Below are 26,196 nucleotides of genomic sequence, written 5' to 3' on the forward strand. Positions count from 1 at the left end.
ACGGGGTTTCACCATGTTGACCAGGATGGTCTCGATCTCTTGACCTCGTGATCCACCCGCCTCGGCCTCCCAAAGTGCTGGGATTACAGGCTTGAGCCACCGCGCCCGGCCAATATTGTCATGTTTTAATTACTATTTTCAAAGTAGTCGTGCTAGTTTGTTTTCACAGTGCTGTAAAGATACTACTTGAGACTGGGTGATTTGTAAAGGAAAAAGGTTTAATTGACTCAGTTCTGCATGCCTGGAGAGGCTGCAGAAAACTAATAATCATGGTGGAAGGTGAAGCAGGCACTTCTTACATGGCGAGGAGAGAGAGAGCTTGTGAAGGAGGAACTGTCAGACACTTACAAACCATCAGCTCTCCTGAGAACTCACTATCAGAATAACAGCAGAGGAGAAACCACCTCCATGATTTAGTTACCTCCCACCAGATCCGTCCCTCATGGGCGTTGTCGGGATTACAAATTGAGATGAGATATGGGTGGGGACACAGAGCAAAACCTTAACAGTAGTTAAAATGATCTTAAATATGTTCTGAAAAAGAGTTTAAGAAAATTAATTTCCTTTCTCAGCTGGTGTCTTTCTTCTAAAAGTTTATTTTGAAAGATTATAACCTAACCTGAAAATATAGCTGTTTGGTTTCTAGAGAGCTTCAAGGTAACTTTATTTTTATTGTACTGTGTATCTATCAGTTAATTATTTTCTTAGCCCCTTTTGTTGATTATATTTAATTAGTATCACCCCCCATGAGAATTTATATTTCTATTAGTTTATTTGCTCTGTTCTAGTTTCTGGAGTTTAAAAAATATGATTTGAATGTCATGCAAATGTATGCCATTGATCCTGAAGAGGGCTGTTTTTTTTTCTACTAGAGAAATTTATTTAAAGTTTGAGGATCAGAAGGATCTTGTATGTATGTGTTTTATGTGTCCTTTTGAGTTGTGTGTTTGATGAAGATACCTCCTTATTTAAAATGCTTGGAATCTTCTAGTTTTAGGAGAAATTGTTAAACAGAGACAGTTTTAAATCAATAAACCTATATATTACACTTAAACTTCTAGCTAGCAATTTAAACTGACAAGTTATCAAGTTATAAGAGGTGTTTTAAGTTTTTCAAAAAAGTGTTATTTTGTAAACCAGCTGAAATGTTTTGATTGCAGGTTGGAATTTTAAAGTAAATGTGGCCTCTGAAGTGTTTTATTAATTTTAAACCAAAGCTGCTTTATTTTCTAGGTGTTCATTGTACTCATGGCTTCAATCGCACTGGCTTCCTCATATGTGCCTTTTTGGTGGAGAAAATGGATTGGAGGTATTTGTATTTTGTTATAATGGAAGATGTATTTTGTAATAAAAAAATTTATTGTTAGTTGCAGAATTTTGTATTCTCAAGTTTTTGGTGAACTCATGATTAATGTAATTTGAACTGCTTTTCATTTTACATATGGTTAATCTTTATGTTACTATTACCTGGTGTGTGTCTGTGTGTGTGTGTGTGTGTGTGTGTCTGTGTGTCTGTCTGTCTGTCTGTCTCTGTTTTTTTTTTTTTTTCTGAGACAAAGTTTCCTCTGTCATCCAGGCTGGAGTGTAGCGGTGTGATCGTGGCTTATTGCAGCCTTCACCTCTTGAGGGTCAAGCAGTCCTCCTACCTAAGCCTCGCAAGTAGCTGGGACCACAAGTGTGTGCCCTCCATGCCTGGCTAATTTTTTCTTTTTTCTTTTTGTCTAGTGATAAGGTCTCCCTGTGTTACCTAAGCTGGTCTTGAATTCCTGGGCTCAAGTGATCCTCTGCCTTTGGCCTCCCAAAATGTTGGGATTACAGGCATGGAATCACGCCCAGCCCACCATACCCAGCCAGGTGTTTTGTACTAACTAGCAAAACACTTTGAGTGCTTATAAATTTCATAAACTGTGTATTTACTTTTTCAGATTTTTTTCCTCCTCTTATGGAACTGAGACAGATTCTTTCAATATTGTGTATTTGTATCTGGCTTTGGAGATTACTATTATTGTTCTTTACCTTTTAAATACAGTTAAAGCATCCCTTATCTGAAATGCTTGGGAGTAGATGTGTTTTGGATTTTTTTCGCATTTTGGAATATTTGCATTTTACTTACCAGTTGAGCATCCCTAATCTGAATATACAAAATCAGAAATGATCTAGTGAGCATCTCCTTTGAGCTTCCCATCAATGCTCAAAAATTTTGGGTTTAGGAACATTTAGGATTTCAGATTTTTGGACTACAGACACTTAACCAATAGCTTTTTTATAGCTGTTGAGTACTAGGAAAAGTTTATAATGATACACAAAGGAAGTATTTTTGGGAGAGCATTACTCCCTTTAAGCCAATCAGCATGTCTTTATTGAGCATCTGTTATTCTTTTTTTGTTGTTTTTTCTTTTTTAACTTCCTCTAACACAGATCATGGGAAACAAGAACATTTTTTATTCTTGAATTGTGTTTTTAGATCCTGAGAGATTACGACTTTAGTTACCTGATATTCTTAAGAGAATATATTACTGAATTTTCTTGTTGACTGATGGAACGTCATTATTTATGTTTACAAAGGCTTTCACAGAGCTGGTCCTTTTTTGAATATAATCAGGTGAAGTACGCATGTGATTTTGCATTTTGCGGTACGCATTGTTGGTGGTTCTATACTGCATGTATTTTCCAGCTCTGATCATTCAGATGCTCTCCACAATGACCCCAGGTTCCTATGTCAGATGCAGCCTATGCTTACACTCTTTTTGGTGATCTAGATTCTTAGTGCCTGGATCTGTTGAAAGTTCCTGTAAAATCAGTATGCTTTTACTTTTGCTCACATAATTTTTTTAACTGATTTTTTTCCTGCAGAGTCAGACCTCAACCTTCAATAGTTTATTTAAATTCTTCACAGACCCTATCCAGGCTTCTACTGTACACTCATAGCAATTTACTTAGAATTTCAGAATTTTCAGAATACCTTATATTAAAACCTTTCCAGAATGAATTTATCCTTTAATAGATTGAATGACTTGAGGTTGAGGATTGTGATTTGTCCATTTTATAAACTTCTATTTTACTGTATAGGGAGCCTTGAATATAGTAAATGAGTTTTTGATAAGCCTGCGTAAATGGAGGATAGTGAGGAAATTGCACGGTGTTTGTTTCCCATAGTATCGAAGCAGCAGTTGCTACTTTTGCCCAAGCCAGACCACCAGGAATCTATAAGGGTGATTATTTGAAGGAACTTTTTCGTCGATATGGTGACATAGAGGAAGCACCACCTCCACCTCTGTTGCCAGATTGGTGTTTTGAGGATGATGAAGATGAAGATGAGGATGAGGATGGGAAGAAGGAGTCAGAACCTGGGTCAAGTGCTTCTTTTGGCAAAAGGAGAAAAGAACGGTTAAAACTGGTAATGTTTAAAAATATTATAGTAGGTTTTATTTCTTCTTCTGCAAGCTTATTGAGATTTATGAAAATGGAATATTGGCCGTGTTTCTTTAGCTAGGCATGTCAGTTGATTCATCCTAGCTCTTTCTAAAAAGATTTTTTTTTTTTTTTTTTTGAGACAAGATTTTGCTCTCTTGCCCAGGCTGGAGTGCAGTGGCAGCCTTGATCTCCTGGGCTCAAGCGATCCTCCCACCCCAGCCTCCTGAGTAGCTGGGACTGCAGGCACCTGCACCATGCCTGGCTAATTTTTAACTTTTACATTTTCTGTAGAAAAGGGTCTCACTTAGTTGCCCAGTTTGAATTTGAACTCCTGGGCTCAAGTGATCCTCCTACCTTGGCCTCCCAAAGTGATGAGATTACTGGCATGAGCCACTGTGCCTGGCCTCTAAAGATTCTTAATAGTCACGAGTCTGTCTTTTCAAAGAGAAAAATTATGTGAATTTCTCCTGTTTTTGTTTTTTTAGGGAAACCAAAGAACTTTTGGATATTAGATTGAGAACTTACTATTTCTTTACAAAGTATTGTGAGATTTCAACTAAATACGTAGTGAATATTTTTACTAATGCTTTACAAAATTGTCATATAGTTAAAATAACTTTACATGTGAATTCTGTATCCCCCTTCATGGGCGATGTTTTCATGCTTTCCATAAAATTAAACCAAGAAGACTCAGTTCTTCTCTAGACAACCTTTAATAATCTTATAGAAATAAAAGGGCTAACCATAAATATGAGGAGTTATCTTCTTTTCCTGGGGGATAGGGGAACTGCCGAGATGAAAAGTACTGATTGTACTTGTACACATGCAAGTATATAGTATAGGACAAAGGGAAAAGTTAGGGAAAGTATGGAGGTAATTGTATTAAGGAAATTATTAAGGTTCATGGTATATTATGGTTGAGTGGTATGAACTGCAACTCATTTATTAGTAGACAGTAGTTCACAGGCAAGGAAATTATTACTTGTTTATATAAACCATGTAAGTTATTTTTTGCTTAAAGTGAAAAACATTGTTTAATTGCATTTACACATTTTAAATTTCAAGAGTATAAGGATACTGAAAAGTGTAAATTGCTTTGAAACATAGAAATAATTTCAAAAATAATGTATCATTTTAGTCAAATTTTTGTTTCCTGGATTTAGATACCTGAAATTATGGAGTCACATACCTGGAAAAATAACAATCATATTCTAAGGAATCTTCAATTAGCAGCATAGCATAAAATATAAGTTTTGTTTATTTGTCTGTTTTTAGAGACAGGGTCTCAACTCTGTTGCCCAGGCTGGAATGTGGTGGCATGATTATGGCTCACTAGTGGCAGCCCAGCCTTAACCTTCCTGGATTCAGTGATCCTTCTACCTCAACCTACCAAGTTACTGGGACTACTACAGTGTATCTCTTAGAAACATCTTGCTGGGTTTCATTTATTCAGACAACAGTTTTTGCCTTCTGATTTAGTCCATGTACATTTCATGTAAAGATGAGATTCAAATTGTCTTGCTATTTTTTTGTACCACTGGTGGTATGTTTCTTTCTTGCCTTCTTTGTGGTTGCTTTTATTCTTCTATCACCGCAACCCATTGCTTGTTGACTATACATTTTTTTACTATTTTTTTATTAGTTACTCAAGATTTTATTATACATCTTTGACTTTTTAAAGGCTGGTATATGTTAGTACTTTTGTCACTTTTTAGACAATGTGAAAATCTTATATGTTTATTTTTTGAGACAGAGTCTCACTCTGTCGCCCAGACTGGAGTACGGTGGCTTGTTCATAGCTCATTGCAGCTTTAGACCCCTGGGCTCAAGGGATCCTCTCGCCTCAGCCTCCCAAGTATCTAGGATTACATATCTGTGCCATCTGTATTATACCCTGATAATTTTATTATTTTTTTGTAGAGACAATGTCTTGCTATGTTGGCAGGGATGGTCTTCAGCTCCTGGCCTCAAGTAATCTTGCTGTTTTAGCTTCCCAAAGTAGTAAGATCATAGGTGTGAGCTGAGTCACTGCACTTGGCCAAGAATTTTACAACCTTTTATTCCATTTACTTCTGCCTGTCTTTTTTGGTATTGTGTATTAAATTCTGTGTATATTTTAAACCCCATGAGACTTTTTTGTTTTTTTTTTTAAAGAGACAGTTATTTCACTCTGTCATTCATGCTGGAGTGCAGTGGTGTGATTTTAGCTCACTGTACTTTGAACTTCTGGGCTCAAGCTATCCTCTCATCTCAGCCTCCTGAGTAGCTGTGACTACAGGTGTGTGCCACCATGCCTGGCCATGACATTTTTATACAGTTAATATTGGTTAGATATACCCACATATTTCCCCTTTCTACTGCTCTTCATTCTTTCATGTATTTTTGTGGTTCCATTTTGGATAGTTTTCCTTCTAACTGAAGAGCTTCATGTAGTATTTCCTTCCATGTGGATGTGTTGTGGTGCATTCTTTTAGTTTTTGTGTGAAATTGTCTTTTTTGACATCATTTTGAGGAATGTTTCTTCTGAGTATAAAAATCAGGGTACTTGGCTGGGTGTGGTGGCTCATGCCTATAATCCCAGCACTTTGGGGAGCCAAAGTGGGTGAATCACAGGGCCAGGAGTTTGAGACCATCCTGGCCAACATGGTGAAACCCTGTCTCTACTAAAAATACAAAAAATTAGCTGGGTATATTGGTGGGCGCCTGTAATTCCAGCTACTTGGGAGGTTAAGGCAGTAGAATTGCTTGAACCTAGGAGCCTGAGGTTGCAGTGAGCTAAGATTGTGCTACTGCACTCCAACCTGGGCAACAGAGTGAGACTCAAAAAAAAAAAAAAATTGGGGTGCTTGACAGTTATTTTTTTTCCAGCACTTTGAATATTTCATGCCAGAATTTCTTTCTGTTTAGAAGTTGCTTCTTTGAAGGTACTTTCTTATTGTTTTTGATTTTCAGCAGTTTTACCATGATATTTCTACTTGTGGTTTTCTTTGTATTTACTCTGCATGGTGTTTGTAGAGATTCTTAAATATGTGGTTGGATTTGTTTTCCCAGTTCATTTTAGACAATTTTTGACTGTTATCTTTTCAAGTATTGTTTCAGATCCATTCTTTCTTCTAGAGCTCAACCTAATACCAGTAAGCCTTTAAAACAAATTTTTTTTTTTGGAGACAGTCTTGCCCTGTCACCCAGGCTGGAGTGCAGTGTTGTGATCTTGGCTCACTGAAACCTCTGCCCTCCTGGGTTGAAGTGATTCTCCTGCCTCAGCCTCCCAAGCAGCTAGGATTACAGGCATGCACCACCACACCCAGCTAATTTTTGCATTTTTTGTAGAGACTGAGTTTCACCATGTTGGCCAAGCTGGTCTCAAACTCCTGACCTGAGATCATCCACCTGCCTTTGCCTCCCAGCGTGCTAGGATTACAGGCGTGAGCCGCCATGCCTGGTCTAAAAAAAAAACATTTTAAAAATGATCTCCTGTGTTCTTTTCCATATGTTTATCCTTTTTTTTGTTTTTTAGTTTGTACATTTTCTTTTTTTTCTTTATATATTTTTTTGAGACAGAGTCTGCCTCTGTGGCTCAGGCTGGAGTGCAGTGGTGCAATCTTGGCTCATTGCAACCTCCGCCTCCTGGGTTCAAGCAATTCTCCTGCCTCTGCCTCATGAGCAGCTGGGACTGCAGGCCCATGCCACCACACCTGGTCAGTTTTGTATTTTTAGTAGATAAAGGGTTTTACCATGTTAGCCAGGCTTGTGTGGGGTCTCCTGACCTCAGGATATCCACCTGCCTTGGCTTCCCAAAGTGCTGGGATTACAGGCCTGAGCCACTGTGCCTTGCCTAGTTTGGAGGAGATTTTCTTCTGACCTATCTTGGACTTTACTAATGTCCCCATTAAGCTTTGTCTAAGCTGCTGTTAAACTCATCCATTGACTACTTAATGTTAGTTATTTTACTTTCACTCCTGGAATTTCCATTTGATTTTTAAAAAAATGATCTTCAGTTTTTTACTGGAATTCTTCATCTTGTCATTTCAGATTTTGAAAATATTAATCCCAGTTTTTTTAAAAGCCTGTGTCAAATAAAAAATAAAACTTATATGTAGGTCTCCTGTGGAACTTTTTAAATTTTTCTTCTCATGTCCTTTTGATATCTAGTCAATTATAGGGTTTTTTTTTCCATACTTGAGTATTTTTGATTAAATACTAGATGTAGTTGATGAAAAATTGTGGAAATAATTTGAGGCTCTGATCATGTTATTTTTCCTTAGAGGGGATTTACGTTTGCTCCTGTAGAGAGTTAGGAGCAGAATAATGTCTTAATTAGGGGTTGAGCTGTTAGAAACTAGAATTTAGGTTTGGGTGACTGGTCTATTTTTGCTTCACTCTTATTCCTAGAGTACAGCCTTTGAGGATCTTAACTGAAAGTGTGGGGAATTAAACTGGACTCCTCTTACTTGATGACCTGTAACTCCAGTTTTTATTTCCCATTCTTGCGATATTGCTGAAATTTCTGTTCGGTTTCTTAGTTGTCTTAGCTACTTTTTTTGAAACAGTGCCTGTAGAGGAGAGTCCCAGAAGAGAAAAGCTGTAGGAGATGTCTAGCTCACCTTTCTGGGCTTCCCTTCCCTCTTGAGATTTTGGCTCTTCAAGTCCTTATTGCCTGCCTGCCTTCCCTCCCTTCTTCCCTCCCTCCTTCCCTCCCTCCTTCCCTCCTTCCTTCCCTCCTTCCCTCCCTCCCTTTTTCCCTCCTTCCTTCCTTTTTTTTTTTTTTTGAGAGAATCTCACTCTGTTGCCCAGGCTGGAGTGCAGTGACATGATCTCAGCTCAGGTTCAAGTAATTCTGCCTCATCCTCCCAAGTAGCTGAGATTACAGGCACCTGACACCAATGCCTAGCTAATTTTTGCATTTTAGTAGAGACAGGGTTTCACCATGTTGGTTAGGCTGGTCTCGAACTCCTGACATCAAATGATCGCACCCCCCCACACCCTCAGACTCCCAAAGTGCTGGTATTACAGGTATGAGCCACCACATCCGGCCTGCCTTATTGCCTTCTAATTCTCTGAGGTCTTCAAATGAATTCTTAAACATTTTGTTCAGCTTTTTCTTCTGGCTATAAAATTAGTCTAATTAGGCTGGGTGCATTTGCTCACACTTGTAATCTGAGCACTTTGGGCGGCTGAGGTAGAAGGATGGCTTGAGTTCAGGAGTTTGAGACTAGCCTGGGCAACATAGTGAGACCTCGTATTTACAAAAAAATAAAAAATTAGCCAGGTGTGGTGGTGTGTGCCTGTAGTCTCAGTTACTTATGAGGCTGAGGTGGGAGGATTGCTTGAGCCTGGGAGGTTGAGGCTGCAGTGAACTGTGATCATGTCACTGTACTTCAGCTTAGGTGACAGAGTGATAGAGTGATAGGCTGTCTCAAAAAAAAAAAAAAAGTCTAAATAAACTAACTTGCCATTGACAAAAGCAGAAACCTTCTTCTCTCTTTTTGGAGAAAGCAATTAGGCTTGATTTCTAACTGTTATGAGATGGTGATTTTTGTGAATGTTTGTGCTTATATCTCCAAAGGCCGAATTAGGAAAAAAAAATTCTAAAACCTTATGTAGCATTTTGGTAGTTTTTTGTTTTTTCAAACCATAATTAGTAAATCCTAAAATTATTAAATATTTTACTCATATAAGTAATATATTAAAGATTAAAGAATATTAATCTTTATTAAAGAAAGTTAGAAAATGAAAGAAACAACTTATAATCCTTCAACTTTTTTTTTTTTTTTTTTTGAGACGGAGTTTCGCTCTTGTTACCCAGGCTGGAGTGCAATGGCGCGATCTCGGCTCACCGCAACCTCCGTCTCCTGGGTTCAGGCAATTCTCCTGCCTCAGCCTCCTGAGTAGCTGGGATTACAGGCACGCGCCACCATGCCCAGCTAATTTTTTGTATTTTTAGTAGAGACGGGGTTTCACCATGTTGACCAGGATGGTCTCGATCTCTTGATCTCGTGATCCACCCGCCTATGCCTCCCAAAGTGCTGGGATTACAGGCTTGAGCCACCGCGCCCGGCGAATCCTTCAACTTTTATACTACCCCTGGCATTTTTGTCTTAGAAGAATTTTTCCCTATTATTTATTTAACTTTAAAACATACACAGATGACTTAAAGATTAGAGTTTTTTTTGTTGTTGTTGTTGAATATAAATGCAAACGTCTAGGAGTATATAGTGTTAAAAGGCAAAATATCATCATTCTCAAGCCAGTTGCTCTCTACTCTTTGGTTATGCTTTCTGTGCATATGTGGGGTGAGTAGTAGAATGAAATAATCAAGCTGGAGGATCTAGCTAAGAAATCCTTCCAGCATGCAGCATGAAAAGACAAAAGAAATGTAAAATATGAGAAATAGTTTAGAAGTAACATAAACGGAGCGACTTAACAGTATGATATCACAGAGAGGACAAAATTCAGTAAGGACAGAAAGTATTTATCTGAGGATTATTTTCTTTGGTACGGTAGGGCTGGGTCAGACTGGCAATTTTAAGAAGCTAATGGAAGGTAAGAAGGTGGAGATAGAGTTGTGTTAGTGGTTCCCTGTACCACCTTCACTTTTGGAGATTTACTAGAAGAACTTAGGACTTAGCATATGGTTATACTCATAACTCAGTTGCTAAGGATGTACAGCAATGTGCTAAAGATATACAGCTGGATCATAAGAGACAAAGACAAGTAGAGTCTGGGGGAGTTCATGGGCAGGCTTTCTTATACTCTCTCTTGCTGGTGAGGGGTCATCTTGAGCTCACTCTTCCTGCAACAATGTATTTGCGATGTTTCTGCCCACAGAAACTCATTAAACTCTCACTGCTCAAGAGTTTTATTGATGGCTAGTCATGTAGACACTCTCTGCCTAGCATGTACCAAAATTCCAGGATCCCAGGAGGAAAAAAAATTTATTCACCATAAACTGTATTGTTGTCACAAGTAATCTAGGTTTGGTGAACCATCCTTATCAGTTGACTGAGAACACTCCAAAAGTCAAGTTCTCAGGTGCCATTCAGGGGCCAACTTAGCAAGCACTAGTGTTATGTTAACCCTTTTCTGCACACTACTATAAACTATTCATTCAAGTGGCTTGATTATGATAGAAAAGGGAGAAGAAGGGTAATTGATACAGGCATAGTCAGAAAAGGCTTTTTAGTGTGGGATAAATTCAAGCATATTTATTAGTGTGGATAAGGAGCTAGTGAAGTCAATGAAGTTGAAAGTAAATATTTGGGGAATAAATGATAGAGAAACCTCTGAGATGGTGAAAGGGAATGGAGGTCAAGGGCAATTGTTGGATAATAGGTCTTTAGCAATAGGAGGAAAATATCATTCTTAGTACTGGAGATGTGATTGGGATGTGATTTTTTTCCTCAGTAAGTTTTAGCTGTCTGTGTGGGAGTGGAGAAGATTAAAAGTAGGTTGATTCAAGGTTGGAGAAATTTAGTGTGGGTGTGATGAAGGACAGGAGGGTAAGGGGCTCTGAGGATATCAGGGGAAAAATAATTGAAGTCATCAGCCCTGGGTTGTAGGCTGAATAGGAAGTAAGGTCAGGATGAGGGTGCCATTAGAATGTGTAAAGGGAGAAATGAAGGGACTTTTAGTCTTGGTGAAATTGAAAAGTGGGCATAGTGAGAGTGAAAGAGTTTATAAAAGTTAGAGCAACATGCTGGTTTTAAAATGCTGTCAACACTCAAAGTGCTTGGTTGAATGTTGGTCATATTTTCAATCAATATGAGTTTAATTGATTCAAAAGGTAGAATGCTTTGAAATGATTATGGTATGGCCATGGAGCAGGATGTTTCAGTTGGACAAAGATGAGGGTCACTGAAAATGAAATGAGTGAACTGTAAAGGTTGTAGGATAGGTTGAGTTATTTCAGTGGATGTTGATGTTACCAATAGAATGATATAAGTTACAGTAGTGAGAAAGACCAACTTTTTTTTTTGATCAAAGTAGGGCATTATCTTTCAATACACTAAGGATAGAGAGTTTCACTTGTTTAGACTCTCTGGCTGCAAGTAGCAGAAAATAACTTCAGTTAGCTTAAATAGTAAGGGTACTTATTCATGAGTAAATTGGTAGAATTCAGGCACTGGAATATAGCCAGATTTTAGGATGGTATTGGAACCTGGACCTGGAAAGTTAACCTAGAACCTAGTTTCTGCTATTTCTTCTTAATATCTCTGCTTTTGTCCCTTTATTTGTATCAGTCTTCTCATTGTCTCTGTCTAAGACTGGCTCTTTTTGATTCCTCATTTTCCTGGGAGATTATTAACTGTCTCAAAGCTTCTAAGGTAATCTGTTACAATCTTAGCCATATTCAGAGACTAACTGCCTGTCTCTGAATCCCAATTCCAAATTACCAGGAGAGAGAATCTGATGGCTTCAGATTGAATTAGGGGTTATTCATGCGCCCATTAACCTTGGCTGGAGTAGGATGTTACCTTGTAATGCCACATAATATGGCTATTAGGCCCCATCTTTGTGGGTGGGGAGGACAGCTCTTAAAGAGAGTTGTTATGCCAGCAACCATGGTGGATTTCTGCTTTACCACAGCTGAGTGATACAGCTGAAGGGAATTAGAGTAAACAGAAGAGGGTCTTTTGAAAGAGATTAGGAAAGCAGTGAGGAGGTAGAATAGTTGTTTATACTACTGCCATGGATCTTGGTCAGTGGGAGAATAAGTAGCTTTAAGATGAAGTGGTCTCCCTGGGGAGAGCTAGCTTTTAGTTGAGACACAGGGTATAGGTGTTCAAGAAAAAGGCTGAGGTGATAGGGGAAGGTTATTTATGAAAAAGGAATTCCAGGGCTTACATGGAACTCTTTGGGAAGGTGAATATTGATGAGATGAACAAGGAAAAGGGGCTTTAAAGCAATGAGTACAAAACAATCAGAGAAGAAAGGGGACTGGAAAGTTGAATTGTGGATGGTGTCAACAGTAGCTGATCTGTGGTTGATGGGGATGAGAAGCATAGATGTAATTACTTCATTTATGGTTGGAAAAGCTTTCATTTTTCTTTTATTTCTATCTGAGGTTAAAGATAGTTAACAGACAATCTAAGAGTGTCTAATTATTTTGTAGCTCACATCTCTTGACATAATGAAGGTATTTTGGTTTGAGACTTTATTTTTGTTAGGTAGAGTCTTACTTTACTGACTTATATTGATATAACTATGTATTCAAGTAATGGACTCCTTGTAGTTAATTCTGATAGTTCTCTTTGAGTTTATAACTGTGGTACATGTCCTATCCTGTGCTTTGCCACTTACATTCCTAAGACACCTTCTTTGTTCGTCTTTTGAGTGCATGCATTACTAAGTTAAAAGAGTATGACTTACGTGTATGTTGCTTGCTCCTTGAATTGATGTCTGAGATTATTTCTTTGAATCAAATAATGAATGCATTTTTCTCATTATGAAAATACATTTATTGTGCATACATACTTGTGTACATTTTCTATTAAAACACACACAGACACACGCAGACACACACAGCTCTCTCTCACATAAATTGCCTCCATCTTCTGTAATTATTTACTAAATTTCTGTCTAAAGGATCACTCATTTCTGTTGTGATACATGTAGATTTTAATTTTAAGGCTAGTAGACTCTGTTTACAAAATATATTTTTATAAACATACTTTTTTTACTTTTGATTTTTCTGTTTTCTCACAAGCAGAAATAATAATTTGTTGAAAAGTGAAAATAAATGTCAGTGACTTTAATACTCAATTATAGTATGTTCACAATAGTTCCAGACCTAAGACACTACTATTTATAATTTATTTTTTAAATTAATTATTTTTTATTTTTATAAATAGAGACGGGTCTCACTATGTTGCCCAGGCTGGTCTTGAACTCTTGGGCTCAAGCAGTCCTCCTGACTCAGCCTCCCAAAGTGCTGGGATTACAGGCATTAGTCACCACACCTGGCCACTGTTTAGTGGTGATCTTTCTTGGAGTTATTACATAATTTTGAATGATATAAAAATTGTGTTTTGTCAGAGGAAACTATTGTAGTAATAGTACATAGCAAATTATGTTAGCCTAAAGTTACTAAGTATGATTTGTGTATGAAGTGTATCACACTTTTTTTATTGGACTTACTTCTACCTTTCTTTTTACTTAGTAATATTTGTTCTGGAAGAAAATAGAGGAAGTTAAAAAAGAAGTTGATGCATTGTAGGAAAGATTAAGGAACAAGAACAATAAATGGATGACAGACGTTTACTGGATGATTGGGGTTAACTTTTACAACCAAACTCTATAGTTGTTAGATCTGTACTGATGCTCAGTATTTATTGGCTCTGCTAAATTAAAGATATTCACCTTATTCTACTCTATAGAAATGTTTTAAAAATATTTCTGTGGTAGTATTGTGGGAAAGTGCTTGGTTGAATGTTGATCACATTTTCTATGCATTAGTTCCTTTTATTATTTGAAAGAAATAATGTTTGTGTTTTTAGTAGTAACTTATGTTAATTTGGCCTTTGCTTTTTTTATTTTGCCCGTTTCAGAAATTAGTGTAAATTTCTTAACTTTGCATAGGAAATACATGTTGATAAATGAAGCTAGATACTTTCTTCATGTAAAACTTAAAAAGAACATCTCATGCTGTTAATGCCATCAGAATTAAGATGCTTAATATTGAACTCTCTAAAAAGAAGTGTTCTCTTTTAAATTAGCAAAATAAGATAATTTTATAAGGCTATTGAAATTATCTGAGCACTCTCAATAAGTAAATATGTTATAAACCTCATCTACCTGGTTGAGCTTTCTTTTAAAAATACTCTTTTTTCTTTCTTTAGTGGTTGTACTTAATGATAGAATTGGTTTTAAACAGAAATGTCATTGGCTAGTACAGAGAGGTAACGGTATAATAGGAGAGGGATAGTACTCTTTGATCCATTGTCTCATGAAATTCTTAAATTATGGTTATTTAGGGAAAGCAAACTGGAAGGCAGCTAAGTATAAAAAGTGGTAAAAATTAGGGACAGTAAGTAGGACTAGTGTCTACTAAAAGCATTCAGGATTCTTCCAGATTTAACAAGAATGTGTGTGAATGAAATATTAAGTGTTCTTTTTTCCTTTCTCAAGTGGCTTAGATTGCCAAGTCTTTGTCAGAAGGTTGAACATTGTAGCTTGTAGACTATATTTTTTATTCCCTAATTACATTAACAGCTAGAATGGTTTCATAGATTTTTCTTAAGACTGATGCCAGCCCTTTTATGACCTGAAAAGAACTGTAGCATACATCTAGACTATTTTTTTAGGTTTTAAAATTTCCAGAAATATTCCTTATTTGTTTGATATTCTTCGTCTGCTTTACTTTGCTGTGATATTTCTTTTTTTTTTTTTTTTGGCTGTGATATTTCAAAATATGTAGTTTTGAGTTAAAAAGTTTAGATTAAAAACTCCATGATGAGTAATATTTTGTTCTATTAGTATGTTAATATATCTAGTAACTGTGGCTTGGCCACTTTGCCTACACTGTTATTCTAGTTTACAAAGGTATAGGTTTTGGTGTTTATACCCTCACTCATATTTGACTATATTTCACTCATAACGACACAACTCCTTCCCTTTTCTCTCCATTGGTGATTGGTATAGTGTAGGCCTGTTCAAATTCTGTCTTTTACTGCTTGATTTACATAAAATCTTTATGTCTTATTTATTCATCTGTGAAATAAATATAATACAATCTATTTTCCAGTATAATAAGGATTAGAGAAAATGTTTGTAAGATGCCAGACATTGTGCTTGGCTTTCAGTAAATGGTAGATAAAGTATTATTAGTGTTATGATTTGAGAAGCGCCTGGAGAGTACATATGTGTATTGAAAACATATGCTGGACTTAGGGAAACTAGTGTACAGTGATCCTAGGGGAGTTTATTCAGCAGACCATTTCTGTTAGATATATTGACTTGCCAAGATTTGTGAAAACAAACTGATTTATCTCTCAGTCTCTTTTTTGTAAATGGATTTGAACTCTAATAAAATATTTTTCTTTTCCTTGTTTTTCCTTTTTTTTAAAGGGCGCTATTTTCTTGGAAGGTGTTACTGTTAAAGGTGTAACTCAAGTAACAACACAGCCAAAGTTAGGAGAGGTACAGCAGAAGTGTCATCAATTCTGTGGCTGGGAAGGGTAATAAATATTTTAAAATTTTGAATAAAATTTATAATTTTGCAACACTTAAAATTAATACAAGCATTGACATATCTTCTTGGCTCCTTGAAGTCAGTATGTTTGCAATATAATTCTTTAAAGGTGTCAGAGTTCTTTCAAGACTATCAATGTAATAACCAGAGAGTCGAGTCAAAATTAGAAGACTCACATATTTTCCTAAATTAATGGAGAATTATTATTTTCACTGTCTAGTATTTGTTTCATGTCTTTGACTCTACTGCTGCTGATTGAGCTAGTCTCTCAATTTGTTAAGAGAGAAGAGGTGAAATTTGGATCTGCCTTTTTTTCCAGTTTTTCTGTAATCAGAAATCTGGGAAAATCAGCTTTAAAAATATTCAAGCTGTGGTATTCCCTGCCATGACTTGAAAATATCTTTCAGACATTTTGTGTTGGATTCAAGAGAGCATTCATTGCTCTTATCTGTTGCTCTCAGGTCTTGGTCTGTGGTCATTTTTGCTGATCATTGGTATCTGTGGTAAATAATTGTAATACAGTTAAACATAGGAAAAAGGATTATTAATTGTTAAAAATTCCTAACATAAATTCCTAATGTAAAGAACTTTTAGTACTGTTACATAAATACTAGATAAATCAACTAGAAGTAGTTTTACCTAGAATATGAAAATAATGAAGAAATAAGATCGGTTTTAATGTTGTGGTAAACCCTTGCCCATGTACCTTAATCTTGATCTACTGTTTGTCACTTCTGGGTATCTTTTGAGGAGAAAGTTGCCAACCTTGCATTATGTCAAGTTGGCAGTGTCATGTTGGAGAAATATGGGGTCTGAATATCATGTAAGGTAATTAAGCCAAGATTTAAACTTCTTCTTAACGTACAATACTTGTAAACATACCTGCTTTACTATTTAGATCATGTATACTAATATTTTTGAATTAGCTCAGTAATTACACTGTAGCAGTGGTAATTTAGAACTCTGTTAACTTGCATTCTGAAATGTCAAGAAAGTATTTTGTTAGTATTTTTGTGTAAGTGGATGTTATTCCAGTTGACATTAATCTCATGATAGGGAGAACATTGTGATAAATGTGTGATTCATTTGAGATTGGTTTAAGACATGTATTGCTTTGTATGAATACCAGCCACAATAGTAATACCGAGTTCTTCTTTAAGGTCTGGATTCCCTGGAGCACAGCCAGTTTCCATGGATAAGCAAAATATTAAACTTTTAGACCTGAAGCCATATAAAGTAAGCTGGAAAGCAGATGGTACTCGGTAAGTTAGACTTCTAAAAAAAAATTATACAAATAACCCTAATGCTTGAAGAATATTGCTTTGTTGTTAGGAAAGTTTGCACTCTGGAGAGTGTGACTTTCTGATGTGGACAGCAAAATAAACATTTCAAAAAATTGTATATTTTTTGGTTTGCTAGTATGTATTCTAAGCTATATAATACAGCTATCTCTCACTCTGCTAAATTTTTGGCTTCAGAGCTTTAGTTAGTTTAATATAAATTTATAACTAGGTGTTAAGTTTGAAAGTGTTTTTATCTAAATGATATAATTTTTGGTATGTCTGTTCCCCACTACCTTGTTTTTTAATGATGTTGGACATGTCAAAGTTAATAGGTAAATTGCCAGCTTATAATCTGAAAATGATGAACTCTCTCTGATTCATTCTGTATTTTACTCCTTTGAATAATTGCCTTATTCTCTTTATATACTTGTAAGGTTGTTGCATTATTACAACAAAGCTTAATTTCAAATTTTATATTTCTAAGGTTTAAGATTTTTAAAATTTGAGACAGGGTTTTGCTCTTGTCACTCAGGCTGGAATGCAGTGGTACCATCAAGGCTCACTGCAGCCTTGAACTCCTGGGCTCAAGCAATCCTCTCACCTCAGTCTCCTGAGTAGTAGCTCAGCCTCCTGAGTAGCTGGGATTATGGGAATGTGCCACCCTGCCTAGCTAATTTTTAAAACTTTTGTAAGGATGAGGTCTCCTTATGTTGCCCAGGCTGGTCAAGTTACTAGTAGAAATTTTATTCTTCATCAGCAACATTTTACTACTTCTTTTGTAATCCATGTTTTTTGGATCCATTACAGTTTTGCTATATGTACATATTCATTCAGCAAATGTTATAAATAGTTGAAATAATTATTTTAACAGATATTAACATAGAAGTCATTAACCATTTCATAATAAAATGTTTTTGAATAACTAGAAGTACATATATATTAGCTTTTAAGTGTTATTTGGAAGAAAGATTCTATTTAATTTTTATGAGTTTTTGAACATCTTACGTGGCAGTTACACTCTTTGTATTGTGCCATCTCCATCTCCATTTAATGTGTAGTTACCTTAAAAGATATATATGGAGACAAGAAGTGGAGCAGATACAACTTGTTTTCAATATTAGGTGAATATAATGATATTTTAATATGATATGCTTTCCAGAATGTTTAAGTATTTAATTATATTTGATTTTTATTGGGAATATGTAAAAATATTTTCATTTATTTTAACTATCTGCCTTTGCTGGAAATAACTTTTCCCCTCAATTTAGCATTTTTTAGCTTTTTTAGGGTATTTTATAGATAAGACAGATTCATTTGACAAAATTCAGAAAATAATATTAAAAAAAGAAGAAAATAAAAGAGAGATTTTACCACCTAGAGATTATCATACCATCATTATGGTATTGATCTTTTTCTCTGGGTTATATGGCAGTTACAGTTTTTATTGTTAATGCTTTGTGTACTAATTCAAGTAGTGAAATAACAAGTATTTGATATTTATATGCTTATTTGTTCATATTATTTTGAATTCCCACAATGAACTAGCCTTAAAAATTAATAATAATGCCTAACACAAAATTCAAACAGTATAGAAATAAAATGAAAAAAATGTGCCTTGTGTGCTTGCAGCAGTTATATAAAGGCGTATATAGTTATAGATCCATATACAGATAATTTGGATCATTTACTCCTTCTGCACCCTTTCCTGTGGATATGGGTTTTTGACGGATAAATGAAAATTATCCTTTCTGCTTATTTTTAGAATACTAAAATTATATTTTATATCTAAAAATGGTGAGCTCTCTCTGTTCTCTGTTATCTTTCTGTTGGGTTAGATTATGTTCAGAATCTATTAAATTGGTAGTAAGAATGTTGTTGAGATATATATTTTAGTGGATATGTAAAAATGTCTTAACAAATGGGTTTATTACCTACCTCTTTGAGTGGATAAAGAGTGGAAAATGTGAGGTCAAGGCATCTATCTCTAGGCTTTACGCTACAAAATGAACTCAGGATTTGGGATTAAGGCATAGATTTAACTTCTTAGAAGTTTCATGTTTTAGGTACTCTTTTTTTTTTTTCCTTTCTGTTAAAGTTTTTTATTTTTTTGAGAGAGGGTCCTTACTCTGTTGCCTAGGCTAGAGTGCAGTGGCATGATTGCTCACTGCAACCTTGACCTCCTGGGCTCAAGCCATCTTCCTACCTCAGCCTCAAGTAGCTGAGATTACAGATAGGCATCACTATGCCCAACTAATTTTTAAAATTTTGGTAGAGATACAGTCTTGCCATGTAGCTCAGGCTGGTCGTGAACTCCTAGGCTGGAGTGATCCCCCTGCTTTGGCTTCCCAAAGTGTTAGGATACGGGCATGAGCCACCACTCCTGGCCTTAGATACTCTTTACTTTCTGCATTGCTTTCTTCACACCGTATCATGGTAAGCCTTGGACAAAGTAATAAATACTGCAAAATTTGTATCTTGTTTCTACCATCCAACTTTTGCTGATTTTTTTTTTCCTTCTCTGTAGTTGTGTCACCTTCCTCTGTGTCTCAGTATTGTTAGACCCCTAGATGATTGGTTAAAGTAATTTTTTGTGAAGTAATTGGCTAAGATGTTTTGATTGGTAATGGAAATATTTAATTTCTCCTAGAACCAGGCTTCTCCAAAACCAAAAGGAAAACTCCTCTGAGTATTTATTGAATACCTACTTTGTTTCAGGATACTTTATTCTGGGAGAAAGAAAATTTTGCAAGGTGTTTCTGGACCAGTGCAAAATCTTTCTTTTGCGCAGTAGAATTTAAGTCTGTTAGCATGGAAGAGGGACTTTCTGTGACTGAATAAGGTGAAAAGAGCCTGAGGAGGCTGTAGATGGTTTTGGAAGCTATGAAATCAGAATAGCTGATTAATAGCTGTGAACCCTGGACTCCATTGTCATTAAAGTTATGTCAGGATAGAGTGTGGGATTTCTTTTTATTATCCTTATTTTCATAATTTAATGGCAATTTGTTGTATCTAGTAAGAATATTTAAACCAAGGATCCCTGAAATTGAGTGTAATAGGAAACCTGGATGTAGTTAACAATAAAAGGTATTGTGTAAGAATTTTCCATTAGCCTCACCAAAGCCTGAAGGCCTGGAGATAACAGTAAGTAGAGTGGCTTTTTATTTTATTTTTTTATTTATTAAATAAACTGGGTTTTGCTATGTTGCCCAGGCTGGTCTGAAACTCCTGGCCTCAAGTGATTCTCCCCTGTTGGCCTAGAGTGGTTTTGTTAGGAAACTCTAGTGGATTCTAAAACATTGTGGACTAGGGAATATTTCTGAAATGTAAAGCCAGGTAATATAAACAGAAATACAAACATTATTAAAAATGAAACAGTGAGAAATTTCATTAGTTGTAATAGATGAATTGATGGAGACTAAGCTGCTGTAGTTTCAGAAACAGATGAAAGTTTATTTGATGGAAGAATTAATTAGGTTTCTTGTATTTCAATAAAATCATACTTTGAAAAATGAGCTGTCTTTAGTTTTTATAGCTCTGAATACTTTTGGTTGCATTTTTTGGGATTTCTAGGAATTAAACATTTAAAAAAGTCTTCTAATTTGGAATTATGTCAGATTTAGAAAATCTTCCAAAAATAGTACAAAGGATTTCCATGTGCTCTTAACCAGATTCCCCAAGTGTTAACATCTTATGTTATTATAGTACAATGGCCAAAATCAAGACATTAACACCAATGTATTGATTATTGGTGTTATTCAGATTTCACCAAAAATCTCAATATTATGTCCTGTTTCTGGTCCAGGATCCAGTCTAGATCACGTGTTTCATTAGGTTGCCATGTCCCTTCCTTTTTTCTCTGCAATTATTCCTTCGGCTTTCTTTCATGACCCTGACACTTTGGCATAGCATTGGCCAGCTACCTTGTAGCTTGTCTCTCAAATTGAGTTTGTTTGATGTTTCCTCGTAATTAAGTTGGGCATGCTTGCAAGAACATCACAGTAGTAATATTCTGTGTGTCATTTCAGGAGGCACATAGTGTTGAATTGTTCTGTTAGTGATGATGTTGACTTTGAGCAAGAGATTTAGTTGGTGTGTGCCAGATTGATAAAGTTATGTCTGTTTGTTATTTTATTTTTATTTTGTATTTATTATTTTATTTATTGATAAAGGCATGTCTGCCATGATAGAGTTATTTTTCTTTTGTACTTAAGAATATGTGGGAGAGATACTCTGAGACCATGTAAATATTCTATTTCTTATACTTTTCCCCATTATTTTTAACATTAATTGATGATTCACCTGAAACAATTACCACTGTTATATGTTTGCTAAATAGAATAGTGGAATTCAGCTGTTAGGAAGAACTTTCACTTCTTTCTCATTTTGAAATTTTCTTTCTTTTTTTATTCCTATCAGTATGGACTCATAGACATGTATTATATTCTGCGAGCTATAATCTATCTTAGTAATTAATTACTTTATTGCTCCAAATGTCTCATTTGACTGTTAAGAGCCCCATGACTCCTGTCTTTCGACATCCCCCCTCATATGTTGAGTAATTCCTTGTTTCTGGCACCCCTAGATGTTGCAGACTTGTCTTGTACTTTTCCTACCCCAGCCATGGAATCAACTGTTTCTCTAAGGAGTGGTATTTAGAAACCAATTTCTGCATACAAGTTGGGCTTGTTAGTACTGGGATGTCATTGCTTCTAGGCCCTCTCAGAAGATAGAACTAGGAAATGTGTGTGTGTATACATAAATACACACCTATATCTATTTAAGCATCTGTCTTTGTCTGTATTTGTATGCATACATTTTTTTTTTTCTTCAAGATCGTGAGTTCATAGTGATATTTCCAATTCTAATTCACTGCCATAGGATTTATTGAAGTTTTTCTCATTTTCTATTTGTAACTCCTCTCTCCAACAGGGAGACACTTGTTTTGTATTATCCATAATATTTACTATAATATACATAGAGTAGTTTTGGAATTGCTACCCCAAGCCACTACGAGAAATCCATTTGAATAGAGTGTAATATGTGTGAACAGTTGGTCTGACTTTAGCCTTAGGGCATATAGTTCAAGTGTACTGTGTTCCAAAGTTACTTAATTATTTTCTCTCTTCCTGCCAACTCCTTTAATGTAGTTAGTTTTCATTTGTAATTAGTTTCATTTGTTTCTGCTTATATTCTGAGTTTGCCCTCATCCTTTGTTGATTTTAATTTTTCATTTTTCTGAGTGTGTGAAACACTACCATGATTCTGAAAGTCAAAACTACAGAGTGGTATACTCTGAGAAATGTTACTTTCTCCTTTCCCTTTTTTATTTTTATTTTTTGAGATGGAGTTTCGCTCTTGTTACCCAGGCTGGAGTGCGATGGCGCGATCTTGGCTCACTGCAACCTCCGCCTCCTGGGTTCAGGCAATTCTCCTGCCTCAGCCTCCTGAGTAGCTGGGGTTACAGGCACGTGCCACCATGCCTAGCTGATTTTTTGTATTTTTAGTAGAGACGGAGTTTCACCATGTTGACCAGGATGGTCTCGATCTCTTGACCTCGTGATCCACCCGCCTCGGCCTCCCAAAGTGCTGGGATTACAGGTGTGAGCCACTGCGCCCGGCCTCTCCTTTTCCTTTTAGCCCTTTCCTTTTCTCTTGTCTTTTCATTCTATTCCTACCCACCCCCTTAAATAATCTGACTCATCATTTTCTGATTTACCCTTCTTGTATTTATTTTTGTACAGATGAGCAGATTTACTTTTCTTTTTCCCCTTTCTTATAGGAAAGATACCATACATTTTAGAATTAGATAGTCTTTTCACCTTGTTTTTTCCATTTAACAGCATATTCTAGAAACCACTGCATTTCACTTTACAGATGTCATCTTCATTCTTTTTTTTACAGCTGCGTAGTACTCATCGTGTGAGTACATAGTTTATTCAATTACTCTCCTATATACAGATGTTTAGATTGTTAGTAGTATTTTGTAATTGCAAATGATGCTGTGATGAATAACTTTGGGCTGACTTTCCTCCCATATTGTTGAAAGTCTAATTTCAGGGTCAATTTCTAGAAAGAAGGATTGCTGAGTTGAAGGCTAGGTGTATACGAAGTTTTGTTAGATAGTACGAGTTTTTGCTCCAAAGGGGTAGTGCCAGATTGTATGCCCACAGGCAGTTTGTGAGAATGCCTATACCACCACAGCCTTGCTAACAGAGGGTCTTGGCAAAATTTTAAATTTTCACCAGTCTGGTTAATGAGAAATGGTATTTCATTCTAGTTTTAATTATGAATGAGGTTGAACATCCTCTCATGGCTGTACTTATATTTTTTGTGAATTATCTGTCCTTATTTCTTTTCTGTCATCTTTCGACTTTGTTCATGTTTTTTTGACACACAAAATTTTATTATTTTTATGAAATCAAATTTACTAATTTTTATTGCCTCTTGATTTTGATTTATAGTTAGAAAGCCTCTCCTTTCTAACTATACTGAGGTTTCTAACTAAACTTTACTGAGGTTAAAGAAGAATTAATTCTCCCATATTTCTTCTAATATTTGTATGGCTTGATTTTCTTAATCTGGAAGACTTTTAAATTATAGGTAATGTAGCATTTCTACATATTTTAAAACTTCTTTTATTGTCATTGTTACCATTATTACTTTGCTATGAAGAATTAATATCATAAATTCATTTTGAAGACTATCTTCTAAGGTTGGAACTGAGTCATGATGATCCACTTGGAAGTGGATCATCTTGGATCCACTTGGAAGTATGTCATTCTGATAGTGACCACCTTGCCTGTGTATTGGGTGGTAGTATACAAAAGGCTTATTTTAAATGTACTGACCAGCCGTGTGTTTCGTTATTTCTTCGCAGTATCTTTTATAATAGTGGAAGGTTTTTGAGATGAGAAATGTATGGTTTTGGTAGGAGTTGAAGTCAAAAGGAAGGCCTAGCATCTCTAATTCTGATCCACAGGGTTCTCACTTAACTTTGCAAAGTATGTTTTATATAGCACATCCCACCTACTTCCCAAATGCACTTCGATTTTTTTTTTTTTTCCACAAGACTCTGGGCTCCTACCTGTTCTTCTCTCTATAGCTCAGCCTGTACCTGAGTGGGTACTCCTATTCTTATATTGCTTTCTGTGGAGGAAAACAGTCTTCTTGAGCTGAAATCTTAAGAATGTTTTGGGAAGATCAGAGAGCTTCCTTAGAAAAGGTTTCCAGCATTTAATCATAGTTAGCATCTTATTTCATTTGTGCTGCTGTAGTAAAATACCTAAGATTTATAAAGAACAGAAATTGATTTTTCACAGTTCTGGAGTCTAGGAAGTTCAGAATCAAGGTGCTAGCAGGTTCACTGTCTGGTGAAGGTTGCTTTTTGCTTCCAAGATGGTTCCTTGGTATGGCGTCCTCCGATGGCTGAAGGCGCGAATGCTATATGCTCACATGGTGGAAGAGCAAAAGGGTCTGGCTAGTTACCTCCAGTCCTTTTGTAAGATTGCTAATCTCATGCATGAGGGCAGAGCCCTCATGGCCTAATCACCTCCTAGAGATTCCATCTCTTAGTACTGTTGCACTGGAGATAAAGTTTCACCATGGATTTTCTTTTTTTTTTGAGACGGAGTTTCGCTCTTGTTACCCAGGCTGGAGTGCAATGGCGCGATCTCAGCTCACCGCAACCTCCGCCTCCTGGGTTCAAGCAATTCTCCTGCCTCAGCCTCCTGAGTAGCTGGGTTTACAGGCACACGCCACCATGCCCAGCTGAATTTTTGTATTTTTAGTAGAGACGGGGTTTCACCGTGTTGACCAGGATGGTCTCGATCTCTTGACCTCGTGATCCACCCGCCTCGGCCTCCCAAAGTGCTGGGATTACAGGCTTGAGCCACCGCGCCCGGCCCCCCACCATGGATTTTCAAACCATAGCACTTGGTTATATTTTAACTTGTTGAAGTTTTGAATTTTAAAATTTTGTTAATTTAACTTTTTCTTGAGCTTTGAAAATTATCTCTCATTACATTCTCCACCCCTGAGACTTTAGTAATTCACCAGATTATAGTTTCTGTTTCTTGGATCGCTGCTCTGTGTCAGGCACTGTGCTATGTTCTGGGGAAACAGCAGTGAGTAGTGTGAACACTGTCCTTATCTCATAGAACTTGCAGATAATTATTTAACTAATAATAAAGTGTTTGGGGATAATTGATTAACAGCTTGGCACAAATTCAATTTAGAGCTTCAGCAGATTAATTCCCAGTTGATTAAATAAGTGTAAATAAAATTTATTTTCTGAGAGAACAAGATAGTGGAATAAATTAGGTTAGGTATATCTCTGGCACACATTTCCTTAGCATTCTTTGTATGTTTAGGTATTTGGATCTTGGGTTTAGGAGAATAATCTGGATTGAAGATACAGATTAAGGAGATAATAGCATGTGATAGCAAAGAGAGGGATGTGGACAGACTGCTGAGTAGAGGAAGCAATAGTGACTGAGAGTAAGGGAGGTGGGAGAAAACCAGGAGAAATATCTGCTGTTGAAGCTGAGGGAAAGGAAGAATGTCTCCAAAGAAAGGTTAAATCTTATAATTAGTAAGCTAAGGAATGAAAAGTGTCTGTTGAATTTAACAACAACATATTTTGGATTGGGTGGGGATATTCTCAGTTTTTGTAGAGTATAGAGTAGGGCAGTGGGAGTAAGTTGACAGTGATAACACTTTTCCTTTAAATATTTCCTCTCTTTTTTCCTTTGGCTGTTGTTAACAAATGTCTCTCCTGAGGGAGATTTCCAAGACAGCAAAGAGAACATTATTAAGAGTTAGTGAAAGTACCTCATTTCATCCAAGAGACAGTTATAGCAGCGTTTTTTTAATCTGTCTGTCTCACATTGAAATTCAAATGTGAGATAATTGGTACAAAACGTTTATTAACTTGTGTACTTGGAATAAAAATGAACTCAGACTTTTCCTATCAGTTAGCGGGATTTTCAATTTGGCTGAGGTTTTGATAGTGAGAACTGGTCATTATCAAGTATTTGTAGATTTGGCTAATTTCCATTTTCTGTAGATTAAATAAGCCAAAAATGCAGTTTCAGTATTTTGATGAAAATATACTTCATGCATATGATAAAATCGTTTTATTAAACCATAATATTGGTGAAGGTGTATTGAAATATAACAGCCCCCTTGCTCCCTCCCCCTGCTTTCAGAGTTAAACAAAATGATTCTCAGTGATTCGCAGTTACACTTGATAGTTGCTTTGTAAGTCTTTATGACTCCTTGATTAGATTGTCCTTCAATTTTGTTGAAAGC

The 26,196-nt window shown here is 36.1% G+C and overlaps 1 protein-coding gene across 1 annotated transcript in view; it reads left to right on the forward strand.

Moving 5' to 3' along the window:
- RNGTT (RNA guanylyltransferase and 5'-phosphatase) overlaps nucleotides 1-26,196 on the forward strand; it is a 347,127-nt gene that overhangs the window by 61,218 nt on the left and 259,713 nt on the right. Inside the window, exons 5-8 of the mRNA XM_017506810.2 lie at nucleotides 1,234-1,309; nucleotides 3,157-3,397; nucleotides 15,481-15,590; nucleotides 16,765-16,866. Of these exons, the coding sequence (XP_017362299.1) occupies nucleotides 1,234-1,309; nucleotides 3,157-3,397; nucleotides 15,481-15,590; nucleotides 16,765-16,866 (529 nt within the window). The remainder of the gene's footprint in view (nucleotides 1-1,233; nucleotides 1,310-3,156; nucleotides 3,398-15,480; nucleotides 15,591-16,764; nucleotides 16,867-26,196) is intronic.

This window comes from Cebus imitator, unplaced genomic scaffold, assembly GCF_001604975.1.
Source record: "Cebus imitator isolate Cc_AM_T3 unplaced genomic scaffold, Cebus_imitator-1.0 Scaffold359, whole genome shotgun sequence".
NCBI lineage: Eukaryota > Metazoa > Chordata > Mammalia > Primates > Cebidae > Cebus > Cebus imitator.